This window comes from Bombyx mori, chromosome 26, assembly GCF_030269925.1.
Source record: "Bombyx mori chromosome 26, ASM3026992v2".
Lineage (NCBI taxonomy): Eukaryota > Metazoa > Arthropoda > Insecta > Lepidoptera > Bombycidae > Bombyx > Bombyx mori.
Genome location: NC_085132.1, coordinates 9,824,447 through 9,845,497, shown reverse-complemented (window position 1 = coordinate 9,845,497; position 21,051 = coordinate 9,824,447). Strand labels below are relative to the sequence as shown.

The window sequence follows — 21,051 nt, the reverse complement described above, 5'->3', positions numbered from 1 at the left end:
TCTTGTCTGGCCACTGGAAATTACATACCCGATCCTGTGGACAGAATGATAAATAGTCGACGTCGCCCAAAATACGTCCACTCCCGATCCATTAACGGTGCTTTTAGGTACTGCAAGCACCAGTCACCGTCCCCATCGAACCCGTCGCTTGCGACGAAGGGCTCGATACGCGAATTAACCCATAGACACAGCCCACTGAATTTCTCGCCGGATCTTCTTAGTGGGTCGCGTTTCCGATCCGGCGGTAGATTCTACGAAGCACTGCTTTTGCTAGGGCCAGTGTTAGCAACACTCCGGCTTGAGCCCCGTGAGCTCACCTACACGTTAGGGCGAAACTGAAATAGCCTCTCAAGGCTATCAGCATAGGTAGAAAAAAAAACGCACCAGCCCTGAATGACCAGCCACTCGAAAATGGCATACCAGTTAGTAATACAGGAAATAAACAGGCATTTATTTATTAGCTTTCATCGTTCGACAGTTTCGAGCTAGAGTTTTATGTTGTGTTACGAGTATCCGGAAAAAAATTAGTACCTATATTTATGCCAGCCATTCAAGAACCGAATGGTTTGGTGCGAAGCGATGGTAAGAGACCAGACGGTATGTCGATAATTCCCTGGAAGATGCGTCGGTCACTCGTTAGGGATGCGACTTGTGTAGATACCATGGCACCGACACATCTTCCTGGGACTAATTCTAACGCTAGCAGCGCTGCTTCAACGGCTGAAGGCCTCAAACGACGGAAATATGAAAATCTCTCTAAAGATTTCATTTTTGTTCCGTTTGGGGTGGAAACTTTGGGCACCTGGGGCCCATCTGCTAAAAGCTTTTTTAAGGACCTTAAAAAAAAACTTTTTGAGGCCTCGGGAGACCAGAAGGCCGGTACATATTTTGCACAAAGAATTAGCATTGCTATCCAGCGTGGAAATGCTGCCAGCCTTCTGGGAACTCTGCCAACCGGCGGTGAGCTAACGCAGATTTTCTATTTATAAGTAGCTTTACCTAAATAATAATTATTTTTATTCATTTATTCGTACCTATAATAAGTACATATATGCCTACGTACAGAGTGAGAATTATGTTCGCGATTCCGATCCGGTAGTACATTCATTAACGAGGCAGCTGCTCTTGAGTTGTTAGGTCTCCTTCGGAGGCGCTCGGGCAGCTGTTAGCAAATCCCACCCCTCCTGGCTGAGCCTTTGCTCGCCCACCTGTCCTGGTGGAACTGGAAAGGCCTCCGGGCCACCAGTAATCCCTCAATCCTAAAAAAAAGAGGAATTAAGTGGGTTCCCGTGGCCTATATCAACGATCAACGAGACGAAAAAAAAGGATGATTAAAAAAAATTTACAAATGTTACAGCTAGGTACAGACTATATCGAAAAGATTGTTATTCAAGACCTTTACAAGCGATTTTGTATTGACTTTATCATTCCGAGTAGCGTTAACAGCTTGGCTGTGTCGCGGTCATTTTTGAATCTAATTTTAACTGTTTCAAAATTAAAGTTAACTTACATGTGTAATTAAATAATGGAATATAGTCAGCGACTGTGGTGTCAATGACAAAATCATGTGAATTAAAAATTCTCGTACGCGGGTAACTGAATGAAACTTTGATCAGTACCAATAACAGAGACGTGTTTCTTCTAGTTCTGTTTTTTTATTGCTTAGATGGGGGGACGAGCTCACAGCCCCCCTGGTGTTAAGTGGTTACTGGAGCCCATAAACATCTACCACGTAAATGCGCCACCCACCTTGAGATATAAGTTCTAAGGTCTCAGTATAGTTATAACGACTGCCCCACCCATCAAACCGAAACGCATAGTAATGCGTTTCGGTTTGATGGGTGGTGGTACCTACCCGTGCGGACTCACAAGAGGTCCGACCACCAGTAATTACGCAAATTATAATTTTGCGTTTTTGATTTTTATTACACGATCTTATTCCTTCACCGTGGAAGTCAATCGTGAACATTTGTTTAGTACGTACTAGCTGACCCGGCTATCTTCGTAGTGCCTCAATCGATAAATAAAAGACCTAAGCTTTTGCACAAAATAAAGTTAAAACAAACAAAAGGAATCCGCCCGACGGGGGACACATCAAAGGGAAATCAAAACTGTTATTTCCGATCATTTTCATATTTATCTACCTTTTAAACCTCTGGACTTCCACAAATAATTCAAGACCAAAATTAGCCAAATCGGTCCAGCCGTTCTCGAGTTTTAGCGAGACTAACGAACAGCAATTCATTTTTATATATATAGAAGATAGAAGATTATGTGTCACTGACTGACGTAAGTGGCTACAGATCACAAAAGAGGTCACAGCCGGTCGCATCACGATGCTCAGCAATTAGCGATCGATTGAAGAAGGAGAAGGAGAGTGACAAGTAACATATACCCTCCATCGTTCAGGGTCGCATTCTCAATTTCTTCGGACATGTGCCGCGTCGGGGTGACGACTCAGTTGCGCCTTGTGGTGCAAGGCATGATGAAATAAAGGCAGCTCTAAGCAGTTCCATTAACGAAGGTACAAGAAGGACCGCGGTACGTGAGGAATGGTGACATATTGGAAGCGGTCTACCACCCGGATTGATGACCACGATATGTCAAGAGTGAAAGCGATTTAAAACGGTTCGCGGAGATTATTCGGGGGTAGACAACGGATTGACTGTGCCCCTGGCATTCCTGATGTCCTTGAACTATACTAATTACTCACCATCAGATGGACGTAACTTCGTCTCCCTATAAAGGCCTAGTAATAGCATTAGCCGTAACGTGTATGTCAATCTCTGGTAGCCATAACACAGACAAACCTAATTTGGGACCGGACGACACGTGCGTGATTCGTGCGTGGTTCCCAGCTTTTTACTTTTTATATTACTAGCTTTTGCCCGCGACTTCGTCCGCGTGGAATAGTTCACAAATAATGCTTTATTTTAGAACAAATTTGGTTAGCATAAAAAACGTTATAGTGAGCCAACCTTAACATATAGACATATGCTGTCGCGGACTTTTTTTAGATCTTTTAAAGGGGAACAATTCTGTCATACATTATTTTAGCGAAACTTTAATCGTTTCTGCAGCGCACGCAGCGGAAGCTCTCAAAAGGGAAAAAATCCCCGATTTTGAAACATTCCTTATTGGTGCTCCGCTTGTATTGGTCTTAGCGCGATGTTATATTATTATAGCCTATAGCCTTCCTAAATAAATGAGGTATCTAGCACTGAAAGAACTTTTCAAATCAGACCAGTAGCTCCTGAGATTAGGGCGTTCAAACAAACAAACTCTTCAGCTTTATAATATTAGAATAGATTTAATCTGCAATAGATACCAAATTGTACATGCACCACGAATGACCAAACGATTGGATCATCATTAAATCCTAACATTCACAAATCTATTTATAACCTATATGTGCGGTACCTATACGGTAGGCAGCGGTTTGCCTCTACCCCTGGCATTGCTGAAGTCCATGGGCGATGCTAACCGCTCACCATCAGGTGGGCCGTATGCTCGTCTGCCTACAAGGGCAATAAAAAAATAAAATCTTCACTTAATTAATTTGTAAAGCATTGCTTAATTTGTAAAAAAAATAGTCCAATGTCTATAATTTAGGTTATAAATTAAACCATACACACAACTAAGTCATACTTTAACATCACTACATAGTATAAAACAAAGTCGCTTTCTCTGTCTCTATATCCATCCCTATGTATGCTTAAATCTTTAAAACTACGCAACGGATTTTGATGCGGTTTTTTTTAATAGATAGAGTGATTGAAGAGGAAGGTTTATATGTATAATAACATCCATTAAATTGTGGAGAAATCAATAATAAATTACAGTTTCCGAAGCGAAGCGAGGGCGGGTCGTTAGTAGAATATAATCTAGAAACCAGAGACCCTTTGTTTAATATACTAATCCTTAAAATCCGTCCGACGGGACTAGCCGTCGAGACGATTTAGTCTACAATATGATTAAGTTGGTGTGTTTGATCCAATATTGACGAACCGTTTGCTTAATAATACAGGCAGACGATGAAACAATGAAAATAACTTTTAGTTCCGTAATTAGTAATTAAGTGTATTTTTTAGTTTTTAAACTGTTCAAAATACTATACTATATGAGCTAACTTTTACGCTATCGAGAACGTTAAAAAACTCGCACACTAAGCACACAGGTCGTCGGTCCATCCGATAAGTGATCTAATAAAAGTCTAACCCAACTCTTATTAATTTTTAATTGTAACTGATATAGGTATGCCACACCATGATGTCGCCACCGATTTTGAGACGTGGAGTCGAAATCTTAATTACCACACAATGTCATATTATTAGTGGTAATTATTACTGGTGGTAGGACCTCTTGTGAGTCCGCACGGGTAGGTACCACCACCCTGCCTATTTCTGCCGTGAAGCAGTAATGCGTTTCGGTCTGGAGGGTAGGGCAGCCGTTGTAACTATACTGAGATCTTAGAACTTATATCTCAAGGTGGGTGGCGCATTTACGTTATGGATGTCTATGGGCTCCAGTAGCCACTTAACACCAGGTGGGCTGTGAGCTCGTCCACCCATCTAAGCAATAAAAAAAATGACTGTCTTTCTAATCGGTACGCGGAATTGCTTCATGCAGAAATCTTCATCGCAAATTATGATTTTGCGGGTATGATTTTTATTACACTATGTTAATCTTTCACTGTGGGAGTCAACTTACAACGTTTACTGTTGGTAGGACCTCTTGTGAGTCCGCGCGGGTGGGTACCACCGCCCCGCCTATTTCTGCCGTGAAGCAGTAATGCGTTTCGGTCTGAAGGGTAGGGCAGCCGTTGTAACTATAGTCGAGATCTTAGAACTTATGTCTCAAGGTGGGTGGCGCATTTACGTTGTGGATGTCTATTGGCTCCAGTAGCCACTTAACACCAGGTGGGCTGTGAGCTCGTCCACCCATCTAAGCAATAAAAAAACAAAAAAATCGTGAAAATTTGTTAAGCACGAATTTCATTTAAAAATCTTTAGGTACCTTCCTGCGGGATTCGAACATCGTTGCATTGCCTGATACGAATGCACCGGGCGTCTTATTCTTTAGGCCACGACGACTTCATAATCGTTTCATTTAATTTTATGCCCATTAATTAGAGTTTCAAGTTACACCATCTCATTTCGCTTCATATCATTTTTCATATGACTACAAGGCGAAAAAGGCGCGACAAAGTATCGAAAAGGCCTAAAGTTTGACATATGACATGTGACTTATAAATTACGCAATAATAATATTACATTACATTAAATTACATGTGCTACGTTAATAATAAGAAAATAAATTAATTAAATACTAAATTAATAATATTAAAATAATATTAATATGAATAAATAATAAGAATAATATTATAACAGAATATAATAAGAAAATATAAGACTAGGTATATAGGCTTAAAGGCCTCGTAACTAAGCCATAATAACTTGTTAAAAATGAAAAGATAAATACTCTAAGCGTAATTATTTCACTAAAATAGGCAATTCAAGAAAATTATCTATGTACTAACGGAATTCACTCTTTAAATTGTAAAATATCTTATTTATTTAATTTAATTTATTTAATTTTATTTATTTTAACAATAATTTTCATTCAAGCCAAATCCGACTAAAATTGAATATACATTAGTTCTAGTTAATAGTTGGATAGACAGTTATGAATAGGATCAATATGGTTGACTTCTAATTATATTTAAATCACTAAAACTAAAATATTGGCCGGCGAATGTGCATTTTAAATAAAGTACATTTTTATTAAAATAATACATAGTTAATTAGGTTAGGTTTTAATTAGGTCATTCCTCGTTGAGCGGCATCAAGGAACACAACAAAACATAAAAATCGTTTGCTAAGAAACTGTAACAGCTCAATTATAAAAAACGATTTAAATTAATACTTCTGTCTTCCTTTGCCACGATGACTGTAAAATATACGAGACATCGTATTAAGAAATGGACAAAGCGAAAACAAATTTACGCCATGCGTCTCTCTCATTAGATACGTCGACTATTAAAAATTATGTCAAAGATATTATAACAGTGTTATTTTAAACCAAATTGTTTAGTATCTAATCTTTTTTAAAACGCTTTTTATTAGCTTCAAACGTATGTATAACGGAATCTTTGAACATGATTTTGATCCCTTCAAAACGTCGGATTAACTCGAAATTTTGTATACTTATTAAGGAGCGATGACAATTCAATAATTAAAAAAATATTTAAAAACAAAATATTAAAAGAATTGAAATTTAACTAAAAAATTGAAAATAAATAATAGCTTAAAAAAACTAAACACAATACGCTTTTATAGAAAATCCAATTGAAAATAGTTTTTTTTTTGTTAATAAATTTGAATTAAAAATAGTGTAAGAAAAAATGATTTCCTATAAAAGCGAATTTTGTTAGTTTTTTTAAACTATTATTTTATTAATTTTATGGTTGTGACTTCAGCAAGATGTAGCATTAGCATTGGAGCACTGGAGTCGACCGCAAAAAAATAAAATACTTAATCAATTTAAATTAATTTATTTCCAGCCATGCCGACCCGAGATTACAAACGCCGGAAATTGCTCTAACAGCATCACAATGGACCGAGGCTCCGCCCAGTTCGTATGATCATGCGCGAGAAGGCGGCGCCATGGAGTGCTATATGCCGAACAATCCGCAGTATGAGGCGGGGGAATGCTGCGGCGGTGGCCTCTGCTACGATCCGCTGCAGCCGTGCCACTGTCAACAGCCAAGAGAAGACCAGTGCTGTCAGGTACGGACTACAGATTTACCTATTCAAAACTAGCTGACCCGGCAGACTTCGTAGTGCGTCAATCGATAAACAAAAGACCTAAACTTTTGTATAAAATAATACTTAAAACAAACAAAAGGAATCCGTCCGACGGGGGACACATCAAAGGAAAAACAAAATTGTTATTTTTTTATTTAATTCCGAGCATTTTCATATTTATCTACCTTTTAAACCTTCATTGGACTTCCACAAATAATTCAAGACCAAAATTAGCCAAATCGGTCCAGCCGTTCTCGAGTTTTAGCGAGACTAACGAACAGCAATTCATTTTTATATATATAGATTTGCACGTTCACTACGCTTCATATAGTGTAGCTCGAACTATAATACATAGACTTCGCAGAATTCACATTTTTCCATCGCATTTTTTTATTGATTAGATGGATGGACGAGCTCACAGCCCACCTGGTGTTAAGTGGTTACTGGAGCCCATAGACATCTACAACGTAAATGCGCCTTGATATATAAGTTCTAAGGTCTCAGTATAGTTACTCCGGCAGCCCCACCCTTCAAACCGAAACGCATCACTACTTCACGGTAGAAATAGGCAGGGTGGTGGTACCTACCCGTGCGGACTCACAAGAGCTCCTACCACCAGTAAAAATAGATTAGATAATCTTATATTGTTTACATAACTTCGAATGTCATTCCCTAAATGAGGTGATAACAAAATAAATCTGCAATCTACTCGATTATTTGAATATGTTCTATTACTATTTGAATATGTTCTATTACTATTTGAATATGTTCTATTACTATTTGAATATGTTCGTTTGTACAATTTTATTTAGGTTGTCCGCGTGCTTATTTTGTATAGATAATATTTTTAACAATAGATACAAGTGAGGAACTAAAAAAAAAATTGAAATTTATTATTCAACAAGTGAATCTTAATAGTTTCAATTTTATCAGAGTGCACTATTTTGTACAATGACGTCAGCGTTCGAGAGTGCAATATAAATTAGAAGGAGTAAGAGAATTTTGTCCCAAACTCAAAAATAAGTTCTAGAGCTTGACGGTGAAGTTTACAAGCACGTTAACATTTATTAAGAAATCTAACAAATAAACACTATTTTATATTACACTAACCGGCGATTTGTCAATATTTATAAAAAGACACTTGACAAACAGAGAGTATTTCATATTACACTAAGTCTAGTCCGCGATTCCAATGCCCTTTTGAATTGACATCTTTTAACCGATTTAAAATAAAACAGAGATAACGATTCTTGAATGTAAATAGACAAATTGCCATTAAAAAAAAAAAAAAAAAAAGTTAATTGATGCATCTATCATCTATGATTGCTGAAGACTGAACACTTGCAAAATAAGCAAAGCATTCAATTGATTCAGCCAGAAGATTAAGATGCTAAATATTACAATTATTACATATTAAGCAGGGTTTAAACGAAGACACGTGATAATAAAACAACATATTCAATAAATAACACTTGACCTAACAACGTTTTTAAAATTTCACACAAAATACATTTAAAGCTGGTCGGTAGACGTCAATTTTTTTTATATCTCAAGGTCATTCACGTTGTGATATGTCTATCAACTACCTTCATCATCTGTCCACTGTACGTAATAAAAAAAGGACAGTTGATGTGCCGGATTTACGGTCTTTAGAAAACTCGTAATGTAGCATACGCGCAGTTTTCACGAATGGTAAACAATCGATGTCGCCCAAAACACGTCATTACGGATCCTCCCGATCCATTAACGGTGCTTTTAGGCACCACAAGCACCGGTCACCGTCCTCGTCGAACCCGTCGCTTGCGACGAAGGGCTCGACAAGAGAATTAACGCCATAGACACAGCCCACTGAGTTTCTCGCCGGATCTTCTCAGTGGGTCGCGTTTCCGATCCGGTGGTAGATTCTGCGAAGCACGGCTCTTGCTGGGGTTTGTGTTAGCAACGTCGTCAGGTTTGAGCCCCGTAAGCTCATCTACTAGTTAAGGTTACGCTGAAATAGCCTCTTAAGGCTATCAGCTAAGGTAAAAGAAAAAAAAAGCAGTTTTCAGTAGTACCTACATTGCGCGTTTCCCAAATATTAATTCGCTTAGTTTAACACTAACGAACCTTCTAATTGTACTTAGCAAGAGAACGAGGGTTGCTGTCCGGATAATGGGGAGGAGCTGAATGCGCTCGGAGATGCTATCGCGCCTTGCGATGTGCTGGACGTAAACGAAGGCTGGCCCTCCGAGGACATGGGATCGTTTTCCCTGCCCCCGCTCGAACTGGACCCCCTGCCGTCGCTCTTCCCCTTCTCCCCCTGTCCGGGGTACAAGTAAGTTGCTATAAAATTGCCATTGTATTGTGTCACTACTCATAGACAAAGCCCACTGAAGTTCTCGCCGGATCTTCTCAGTGGGTCGCGTTTCCGATCCTGTGGTAGATTCTGTGAAGTACCTACTGCTCTTGCTAGGGCCAGTGTTAGTAATACTTCCAGTTTGAGTTCACCTTTTTTTTTTTTTTTTTTTTTTTAACGCTGGGGAATCCATTTACGGATACCCGGTCGAGGGGGGTAACGAACCGGGCTATGTCGGACTCCGGCGCCCCCTGAGAGGAAGAAGGGGAGAAGAGAAGGGCCGAGGTCCTTCATCTCCCCCAATTTCTCACAGGAGACTACGCCTTGAAAAAGGCGCGCGAAGCACTTGCCCCGCAGAACGACTACCGACTAAACCCCATCGAGCTCCACCACACCGACTACACGAAACTTACGGTACCGCGATGCGCGCCGAATGTCTCGCCTTAGGCGGTACCCGTACTAATGTTAAGACGGGATTTCATCCCCGGGAAAATCCCGTAGAACCTCGTCTCGGGCGACACACCGTGAGCGGCGCACAGGAGCCACCTTGCACCGCTTCACCACCGGACCAACAGTCGAGTGCCGGGAGCCCCCGCACCCGGCACTCGATAGTCCCTACGAGGGCTGAGCGGCGGCCTCTCGCACGCGCCGTCCACCCCGCCTTCTGCGCTGAGAAGCCGAAGAGGGATCCCATTCCCTTTCGCGCTCCTCAGCCTCACGAAGCGCCATGACCAAGTCACAGAACCCAGCCATGGCCTCCCACGAACTCCGGTCCTCTACCATACGGGCGACGATAGCCCTCAAAGAGAGGTCCTGCCCCAACACCGCGACGAGTTTGAGTTCACCTACATGCTAGGGTGAAGCTGAAATAGCCTCGCAAGGCTATTAGCATAGGCAGGGGAAAAAAACTCAGTCAAATTACTGCCAATAGCTGTTTTACTCATTTTCTAAATAAATATGGTTGCGAATATAAAATATAAAATTAATATCAAGCTTCATAATATTTTTGTATCACAGCAGTTAATGTTAATGTTAATATAGGAAATACGTTATACGAAATACGTTAAGTTTTCTCATAATAATATTATACATGTCGAGGGGTTAAAGGGTATTTGGTTTAAGCGACATTTTGTTTGATACGCGACAGTTATCTTTATAATTAAAGGTCCGTTTTATTTTGTACTAGCTGACCCGGCAGACTTCGTGGTGCCTCAGTCGATAAATAAACACACGAAAAAAAAAAGGTTATTTTTATTTAATTCCGAGCATTTTCATATTTGTCTACCCTTTAAACCTTCTCTGGACTTCCACAAATAATTCCAGACCAAAATTAGCCAAATCGGTCCAGCCGTTCTCGAGTTTTAGCGAGACTAACGAACAGCAATTCATTTTTATATATATAGATTAGTATTATTAATTCGATGTTTTTAATTGAACTTCAATTAAGTTTACTCCGTTTAAATAGCCGAAGAAGTTTTTTTTATGATATTCTTTCCAAATTTTAGAGTTTAAATGGCTGTAACATTGCAAAAATGTCGCTCAAACCAAATATCATTTGACCTCTCGATATAGATACAATCATAAAACGTTTATTTTATAGAGTTCATAGAGGAGATCAGATCTGGGCCCGCCTTGCGATAAGCTATTTATTACCTTGACACAACATATTATTGTTAAACCTATTTGTGGGTCGTTTTCAAATTTAGGCCCAAAAGCGAGTTATTTGATTTAATTCTCATAACCTTAATGTTATCATAATTATAAGTACAGTAAATTTGTAGTCATGACAACAGGCACGTGATTCTATAACTATATATTCGTAAACACTGGTAAATTAGGAGTTACACATTAAAAACTATCCCCCCAAATCTCATTTATGTCACCAGTTCGAAATTCAAATTTTAACTTGTTTGCTATTTTTCTAGTAATGCGTGTTGAAATTCGGCAATTGTATTTAATCAGTATATAATACAATAAAATAATAAAGGAAAACGAACTGGATATTAGAACATTATTAAAAACAAAAGAATTCTAAGAAGATTTATAGGTACTAAGCTTTTAAGTTCCTATTTAAATTATCATCCGTGTCGACGTTATCAAATGCGTAAAATGAAAAATAATAAAAATGAATATTATGTAATATTATCAGTAAATGAGTGATTGACTTGATTGTGATGAAGCATTTTTTATTCTGAAAATACCTAAATACAAAAAAAATTGAAAATTAGAGAAAGTTATATTCATGAAATCATTACTTTTTTGGCCGCAAAATTGAGAACAACCCTTGTATACATCGTCAGGTCATAACGCAGATTGCAAGGCAAGAAATAGGCAAGGCGATCAACTGATCAATTTATGTCTGACATTATAACACAATAGAGCAGAAATCAATTTTTCATCGCAGCAGGAACAACGGGGGGGAGTGCCGAGAGAGGGGCGGGGGTGAGGCTGCCGACGTCCTCCTCTCACTCAAGCACGCGGTCGTCCACGGAGACTGCGCCTCCGAAGCTGTACACCCACAGGTAGGACCATCTCTCTCGCCCCTGTCATTCCGCCAATCGAACAAGCGAGACCAATAATCGTTTGACAATTCCCATTCGTCTTCCATCTTTATCAGTTCTACATTAATTCGTATTGGCGTCCCCTGAAAAAGGGGAGTTTTAGATCTATATAGAAAACAGGGGTTAGTTGAATAGGTTTCTGAAAATTGTAATTAATATTATGGAATATGACATTATTATGGCTTCGTTTTCGTTTTGAATACCAGATTTAGTTTCCGTTTGTGTTCGAAATCTTTTACTTGAAGTTAAAATATTTGATCGTGGCTTCATTATTTAGATTGAATGCGAAACTTTTGATACTAGAGGTCCCGCAGTAGTCGAAATTCGACTATAATTCATTGGAATTGTAAGTTTGTACACTATTATGATTGTATTTTATATTTTTATAATAACAAATTTCGCCATGGCTACACTATAAAAAAATATTAATAAAGACAAACAATATTTAATCTATTCTCAATTTGACCACAGACGTCAAGAACAAAAGTTTGACAATAAATAAATAGCATGCATGCGTGTGTGCGTCAAATACATGGTATGTAGTGTGTGTAATGTTTTCACTATTGATTTAATGTATCTTTTATGCATTATTTAAAAAAAAATATTAGCATTGTGCAATTCTTCTCTATATTCTCTATAAGTGTGGAAAATTTCATACTCCTCCGTCCGCGCAATTTTCGTAAAAAGGGATAGGTACAAAGTTTTTGCTTCACGTATTAATATATACCTACTGAAATATTCGGAAAGGATTTGAGAGGTCTTATGATTGAACATCTAAATTATCATTGACTTTATTCTCTCATAAGTCGATAAGAAATAGGTATCGGAACTGATTTTCTCTACTAATATTGGGCCGTATAATGAAGCTGAATAAGTAGGCGGCTTGTTTCTGAGGCGAAGAAGAAGGCGTTTGAGTGACGCGACAACCGTTATTTAGGTATATGAGCGAGACATGAAGCATTTTTTTATTGCTTAGATGGATGGACGAGCTCACAGCCCACCTGTTGTCAAGTGGTTACCGAAGACCATAGACATCTACAACGTAAATGCGTCACATACCTTGAGATATGAGTTCTAAGGTCTCAGTATAGTTACAACGGCTGCCCCACCATTCAAACCGAAACGCATTACTGCTTCACGGCAGAAATAGGCAGGGTGGTGGTATCTACCCGCGTGGGCTCACAAGACCTCCTACCACCAGTAAACAGGGTAGTGCTATATACCTGAGCGAGCTATCAATAAGGCGCCCTATCAATTCTAAGTTTACCGCCTTATTTAGACTCTAGATTGGGCTTAAGTCTGGTTTTTTGAGCTCTGTACTGATGGTCATTCAGTTGGGACAAGATTTTTTTTTTTGCTTATACAGGTGAATGAAGTCGCGATCCACCTGGTGTTAAGTGGTTACCGGAGCCATCAGACATCGATAACGTAAATGCCGCCATCCACTTGAAACTGGTCCCAAGTCTTCAAACCAGAACGGATGATACTATGCAGTAGTACGGACTCACAAAAGCCATTATTTATATATGTATGGATTTATTTGAACTAAATCCTTTAGGATCCTGTTATTGGAATGATACTATTACTACTCTATTACTACTAATATCACACTCTTGTCTTTACTAATTTAAATTAATTGTGTACCTAATTGTATGCTCGATCGAAGGTAGTTTATAAATAACCAAATATATAGACCTAAGTGTGATATAATATATTAACTAATAAAGTGCAACCTTAATATAACGAACCTCAATATAACGACGTGCTCGATTTAACAAATTTTTCGTAATCCCTTTGAATTGTCCTTAACAGTCAATCTATATCTATACTAAAAAGCTGAAAAGTTTGTTTGTTTGAACGCGCTAATCTCAAGAACTACTAGTCCGATTTGAAAAATTCTTTCAGTATGAGATAGCTCATTTATAACATCACGCTAAGGCCAATACAAGCGGAGCACCAATAAAGAATGTTTCAAAATTGGGGTCATTTGTCTCTTTTGAGAGCTTCCGCTGCGAGCGCTGTGGAAACGGTTAAAGTTTCGCTAAAATAATGTATGACAGAATTGTTCCCGTTTAAAAGATCTAAAATAAAAGTTCCGATTTGTTATATCGAGATTGCACAGGTTTTTCTGTATATTTCGACCAATATCTTAGGGTACGCCTTGCTTTGCTTAGCAATCACAGAAAGGGATGTTGACCCACATTGTCCGTAATGATGAAAAATGCATCTCTTTTATAAACATAAGCGATCATCGGGTTAGTTAGAGCTTGGTGGCACCTCGAGAATGCTCCCAACGACAACTTACCCTTAAAGGGTAGGACGTTAGTCGCTACAAGCGGATTGGGAGGTTTGCGTGATCCACCGTACTTACAAGAACCCGTGTCAAAAGACTTCCACTCATTCCAAACACAACATTGAACAATTTCTTTTCATATTAGGGTAAAAATTCAATACCCGAGAAGTAGGACAGAATGCCTTAGAAGAGTTAGCTCGCTCTCGTGCACTTGACTTCTTCAAGAATGGCAGTGAGAAATTACGAATGCACTGGTAGAGGTGCATCGATATCATAGGTGCATATTTTGATTGCTAGATATAAAAAAAAACTTTAAATTTCCGTATATTACAAGACAATTTCATTGGTCACCTTATATTTTAATATCTTTTCCGTAAAACTAGTGACTTTTAATGTTAAAAACATTACGAAGAGCTAAAAGTTCACCGTCACTAGCTATGTCTAATTTCAACAGGTGATGGTGAACAGCAATGGTGGGTACCCATATTACGAGCATTATGGGGGCGCTCCACTTTTTCCCACCATGAGCGTCAACGTGTCAATGAATATGACAATGCATGGCTGCCCTCCAGACCAATTGTGCTCACAGGTCAGTACAGGCTAGGACTAGACTGAGACTAGGCTATGGATCCCAAACTCTAGCCGTTTGGTGCTGCTAATATCTGTTTTTTTATTGCTTAGATGGGTGGACGAGCTCACAGCCCACCTGGTGTTAAGTGGTTACTGGAGCCCATAGACATCTACAACGTAAATGCTCCACCCACCTTGAGATATAAGTTCTAAGGTCTCAGTATAGTTACAACGGCTGCCCCATCCTTCAAACCGAAACGCATTACCGCTTCACGGCAGAAATAGGCGGGGTGGTGGTGCCTACCCTTGCGGACTCACAAGAGGTCCTACCACCTCCCAACAACATCATCACGATCGCTTACATTAGTGTATTACAAGTTTATTTAATCTACAGGTACAGTGGAATCAAAACCCTTCAACGCCCTCCGTGAACGTAGTGTACCCGCAAACGCAGAGCATGATCAGCCCCAACTCCTATCCATCAGCCACGTATTCCTTTACAGCAGATTTTCGACCTCCCAACCAATCCGATCCGCTGATAACAGCCTCGTCCACCTTTAAGCCAATACTCCAAAACCCGCAGAAGACAAATCACAACTACGCGATATTCCAACAAAAACAGAACTTCGCTAATCAGAAGTCGCTAGCGATGAAGAGGTCACCTTCGAAGATATACATGCAAGAAGGACATAAAGACCAGGGTGCGGGAGGCGGGTTCATAATGAACCACCAAACATCAATGCACCCACAGGACTACGATTATTCTGCTTGTGTGAGCGCGGGGAAAGTTCAGGTTAGTTTGGTCCTAAAATTCCATTGATATAAAACCGAAATTTCGAATCCTCCGAAATAAAACCTCTCGAGATCAGGACTATTACTAACCGGTGTGCATTCAAGTTAAGGGTTCGGCGAATGCTGTTGGAAAAGTTAACGGAATCATCGCCCCGCCTATTTCTGCCGTGCCTTTCGGTTTGTAGGGCGGGGCAGCCGTTGTAACTATACTGAGATCTTAGAACTTATATCTCAAGATGGGTGGCGCATTTACGTTGTAGATGTCTATGGGCTCCAGGAAGCACTTAACACCAGGTGGGCTGTGAGCTCGTCTACCTATCTACACAATAAAAAAAAAGAAAAAAATATATTAAGAGGAAGTTACTTGTTAATATATTCGTTTTAATACTGTATACATTATTATAATGTATGTATGTATGTATTTTTTGTATATATGTATATACGTATAGATATATTGTGTATGTATTTGTAATTTGATATAAATTTCATTGCATCTACCATTATTTACTCTGCACTATCTTTGGTTGATTGGTAGAGAATGTCTTGGGCATTAAGTCCGCCAAAGTAAATTTTACCTTAAGTGTAATAAATAAATAAAATTATAAAAAAAACCTTTCTAATAATTTAAATCATCAGGTGGGAGCTTTAAGCGGATGTTCGGAAGACGACGAACAAAAGCCTAACTTATGTCGTATTTGCGGTAAGACTTACGCCCGGCCTAGCACTTTGAAGACCCACCTTCGGACGCATTCGGGTGAGCGGCCGTATCGCTGTGGGGATTGCAACAAGAGCTTCTCCCAGGCTGCTAACTTGACGGCTCATGTCAGGACGCATACGGGACAGAAGCCTTTCAGGTAAATTTGGCGAATTCTGAACCGCTACGTTCATCCATAGTGCGTTTCCAGAGACCTTTTCTACCACGTGCCATCCCGCTCTGGAATGAGCTCCCGTCCACGGTGTTTCCCGAGCGCTATGACATGTCCTTCTTCAAACGAGGCTTGTGGAGAGTATCAAGCGATAGGCACCGGCTTGGCTCTGCTCCTTGCATTGCTGAAGTCCATGAGCGACGGTAACCACTCACCATCAGGTGGGCCGTATGCTCGTCTGCCTACAAGGGCAATAAAAAAAAAAAAAAACTTGATACCTTAGAACTTATATCTCAAGGTGGGTGGCGCATTAACGTCGCAGATGTCTATGGGCTCCAGTAACCACTTAACACCAGGTGGGCTGTGAGCTTATCCGCCCATCTAAGCAATAAAAAAAAACAGAAAAATCATTCTGCCAAAGCAACTGTGATGAATAGCTTTGTTGAAAACTTCTAGATGTCCTATCTGCGATCGAAGGTTTAGCCAAAGCTCCAGCGTGACGACACACATGCGGACGCATTCAGGGGAGCGACCCTATCAGTAAGTTTTCTGCTAATGCGATGCTGCGTTTTTGTTCTTTCTTTTTTTTTTCACCAAGGTAAACATGATTTTGACCCCCCTTCCAAACCTCGGATTCACTCGAAATTTGGTAAACTTATTAGGAACCGATGACAATTCAATATTGAAAAAATTGAAATTCAACGAAAAAATTAAAATTAAATAATAGTTTAAAAAAACTAACAAAATACGCTTTATAGAAAATCCAACTAAAATATAGAAAATAAATTCTAATAAATTTGAATTAAAAATAGTGTAAGAAAAAATGATTTTATTGTAAAAAAAGCGTGGGGTGCTTTTCAGGATATTATCAGAATAACCCTTCTACTCATATCTCTTAATAAAATATTTATAAGCACTACTACCATGCACCCCACGCTTTTTTTACAATAAAATAAAATCATTTTTTCTTTCACTATTTTTAATTCAAATTTATTAAAATTTATTTTCTATTTTTTAGTTGGATTTTCTATAGAAGCGTATATTGTTATTTTTGTTAAACTATTATTTATTTTTCTCTTCCATTCTGTTCTATCAGCCGTCATCTCAGCACTCACTTTTCTCTCTCATATCGTCATTCACACACTCCATCCCTGTTTTCTTTGGTCGACCTCTTCCGTGCCCGACCATTTCCATACATCTCCTAGTCACATGCATCTTCTCTCTACGCATCACATGTCCATACCACGCTAACTTTCCGCTCTTTATTTTCCTAAAAATTCGTATGTGTGTTTGCTTACGTTTGCCTCAATTTGTGTTAATTTTTAAAATACAGTCGATAAGGGTAAGTACCAAAATCCTGCCTGTTTGTATCGCAGAAATCATCACCTTTTCAAATTGAGCATTCAAAATTTTAATCGGTTCTAATATTACACGTAGATACTTAATGAACATTTTAAGATAATAAATCTTTAAAACTCCAACTGTTGTTTAAAGACAAATTGAGGCAAACATATAGCAAACACACATACGAATTTTTAGGATCACTTCTTTTCTTACAAAAGTAAAACTTCGACTTTGTATCTTGTGAATGGCGACAGTCACGTCGGAAACTGTTTGGACTCCGTTTACCGCATTTTATCTTGAACTTGTCCGGTTTTAATTCTTAACGAAAGCTACTAGATAATACGCCGTTCTCTTACAGATGCAGATCATGCAAAAAAGCATTTTCAGATAGCTCGACGTTGACCAAGCACCTCCGGATACACTCCGGAGAGAAACCTTATCAATGCAAACTCTGTTTATTGAGGTAGGTTCGTTAGCTTCGGGCGTTCAACAAGTTATGTTTTTAAATCATCCACGATAAACTAGAGAGCTACGTGATCATTTAAACTTGATTAAAATTATTGGGTTCTTTAATTAAAAGATTCTTTATTTGCGTTAATTTAAAGCCCGCATATAAAATATAAAATTATTATTAAATTATTTAAAACTCTCAAATGGTAAGTTGAGCATGAAACTTCATTTGAAATAGACTAATTTTTTAATAAAAATATTTATATGTGCTTTCTTTGGAAATGTTATGCCCTGGCTTTGTTCTTTGTATTTCATCTCTATCTAATTTTGCTGTTACTAATCTATTTTGATATTACGGTTTAATGAGTACATACACATATTAAATTTCATGTCGATTACTGCAATCTGTGAATAACCTCCCACCAAAGTTCAGCCTTGAGTTTGTCCATCTATCCTAGCCTGACTAAGACGTACCTAGAAACACCACGATCCTTTAATCTAACAAAAATGTCATGTATTTAACATTCTAAATTTTCTAGATTTTCGCAATCTGGCAATCTGAACCGTCACATGCGAGTCCACGGTAACATGTCGGCAGGGATGCTCGGCTGACATCTACAGAGATGCGGCTTCCCGGCCGTATACGTGTAAATCTGCGAGGATTAAAAAAAAAGCCTAGTGACTGTATTAACTGTGCAATTAAAAATATGACGTCTCAAAAAAGACGGCTGAATGTAAAATGCAGACGGTTGTAAAAGTGAATGACATTTTGTTTATAAGATTTTTTTTATCTCGGCTATAGAATGGAAATAGTATGACTTTATGAGTCTATTGCGATCTTTAAGCTTTCATAAGCATTTTAATATAAAGATTACCAAAGGCTTATGTGTTGGCCTTTATTGAAGGCTATTTCTAAGACACAAGGACCTTCAACAGTATGATAATATTAGCAGCCTCCTCCTGGTTTGCTAGCTTTAGTGCCTCTGAGGGGGGCCCAATAGCCCAATAATAACTGTTTTACAATACCACCGAATCGGAATCGCGGAATCAGCCGACCGATGTTACGGACTAAGTTTTGCGTCGAATTTCCGACAAGTTTTAGGACAGCCCTTTTTTTAATAGAAGAATCTGGTTGACGACGGCGCAGAGCTATACTTTAATAACGTCATTAAATAACGGGTCCACGCAATATGAGCTTGTTCAAAATTGATTAGTTTTTTTAGGCTACCAAAAATTTTCTGGTCAGCTGTAAATTAATATAGTTTTCCGTTTATATCGAGTCTATTATCACAATCTCGACTTCGGGTATAAATAATACATCAGATAACATATATCATTCAGATCCAATAACTCTTGCATTAGATGCCTTCAGCTCTAGGAGACGACTTATGGACTCTGGTAGCCGTACTCGTAGAACTCGGCAAAGAATTCGACGTGCTACCTAATCGATACATCAGCCCGTTGAGTTTTTGGCCAGATCTTCTCAGCCCGTTGCGATTCTGATACGGTAGTAGATTCATTAGCGAAGCCACTGCCCTTGAGTTGTTAGGATTCCTTTGGAGGCGTTCGGGCAACTGTTATCAAATCCCATCACCTCCTGGCTAAGCCTTGGCTCGCCCACCTGTCCTAGTGAAACTGGCAAGACTACCAGGCCACCAGAAATCCACCATTAAAAAAAAGCATGGTCATTTTACTACCACTCTAATATTGTTATTATAAATTTGTAGATATTTTAAAACACTCTAGTCACATACATAATTTAAGGTGTTAAATTTAATGTAAATAAATATTGATTCAGGCTATTGAAATGTGAATTTACCTTTATAGAAGTTAAAGTCAGTGCTAGTAGATTAAGTCTTTATTCTTATAATGTCAAAGTTTCGCCACGTCTAGTAAATAAATACCCAGCTAATACCTTTCAGATCATGAGCGTATATGTGCCCAGACTTATGCGCAACTACACGTCCTTACAGATCCATCAGATCCAATAACCTTTGCATTAGACGCCTTCAGCTCTAACACTAGGAGCAGGCTTAGGGACCCCGGTAACCGTACTCGTCGAACTCGACAAAGAGTTCGCCGTGTAACCTAACCCATGAATCAGCTCGCTGAGTTTCTCGCCGGATCTTTTCAGCGGGTCGCGATTCCGATCCGGTAGTAGATTCATTCGCGAAGCAGCTGCTCTTGAGCTGTTAGGTCTCTTTCGTAGGCGCTCAGGTAGCTGTTAGCAAATCCCACCCCTCCTGGCTGAGCCTTTGCTCGCCCACCTGTCCTGGTGAAACTGGAAAGGCCTCCGGGCCACCAGTAATCCTTCAATCATAAAAAAAAAAACTTATGCGCAATGGCGTAATGTAATAAAACTAGGTACCTACCTACCTACTAATTATTCTAATCCCCTCCCAATATTCTTAAATATTATGTATATTAGCTGTGCCCATTAAAGATCCCTTTGCAATCGAGTAGACACAGATGGGATTGACGAAGGGCACAGATTATACATTGAGGAAAGAGTTATACATGCAGACGTTAAATCGCGTTACGAGATCGCATTTAGTACAGAGCCTCATTTAGAAGAACAGAAGCACAGAGCCTAGCTCATTTTGACTCACAATAGTAATGACTAAGCAGAGTACCACCCGCCCGGTGCCGACCGGGCTTGGAACATTCTAGTTTAAGCTGAAAATTAACTGTCTTGCATCATCGTTTCCATAGCAACGCATAGTCAGTTTTACCGTCTAATCGCTGGTAGCTTAAGGCTGGTAATTCCAACTACGAATGGCTTGATGAGTGAATTCACGGGCCTCAGTTTGGGATGGTATAGTAACGACCAAGGTATCAGTGTGCTAAGTGCGAGTTTTTTAACGTTCTCGATAACGTAAAAGTCAGCTCATATTTGTATGGAATGCGATCGTTTGCCTACGTTTGCCGCTAGGGGCGCTGTTCCAACTGCATACAAAATTGGGTTAACTTTTACGCTATCGAGAACGTTAAAAAACTCGTACTAAGCACTCTGAAACATCCATCCCAGAGTAGT

The 21,051-nt window shown here is 39.1% G+C and overlaps 1 protein-coding gene across 1 annotated transcript; it reads left to right on the top strand.

The window, feature by feature from the left end:
- The first annotated feature begins 411 nt into the window (after positions 1-411).
- LOC101736081 (protein glass) lies at positions 412-19,121 on the top strand. Its single transcript, XM_062676253.1, has 10 exons — positions 412-422; positions 6,563-6,788; positions 8,930-9,120; positions 11,546-11,663; positions 14,450-14,584; positions 14,960-15,358; positions 15,994-16,211; positions 16,680-16,763; positions 17,926-18,030; positions 18,557-19,121. Exons 1-10 carry the CDS (start codon positions 412-414, stop codon positions 18,627-18,629), a joined length of 1,560 nt encoding a protein of 519 aa, XP_062532237.1. The 3' UTR covers positions 18,630-19,121.
- Positions 19,122-21,051: the final 1,930 nt, after the last annotated feature.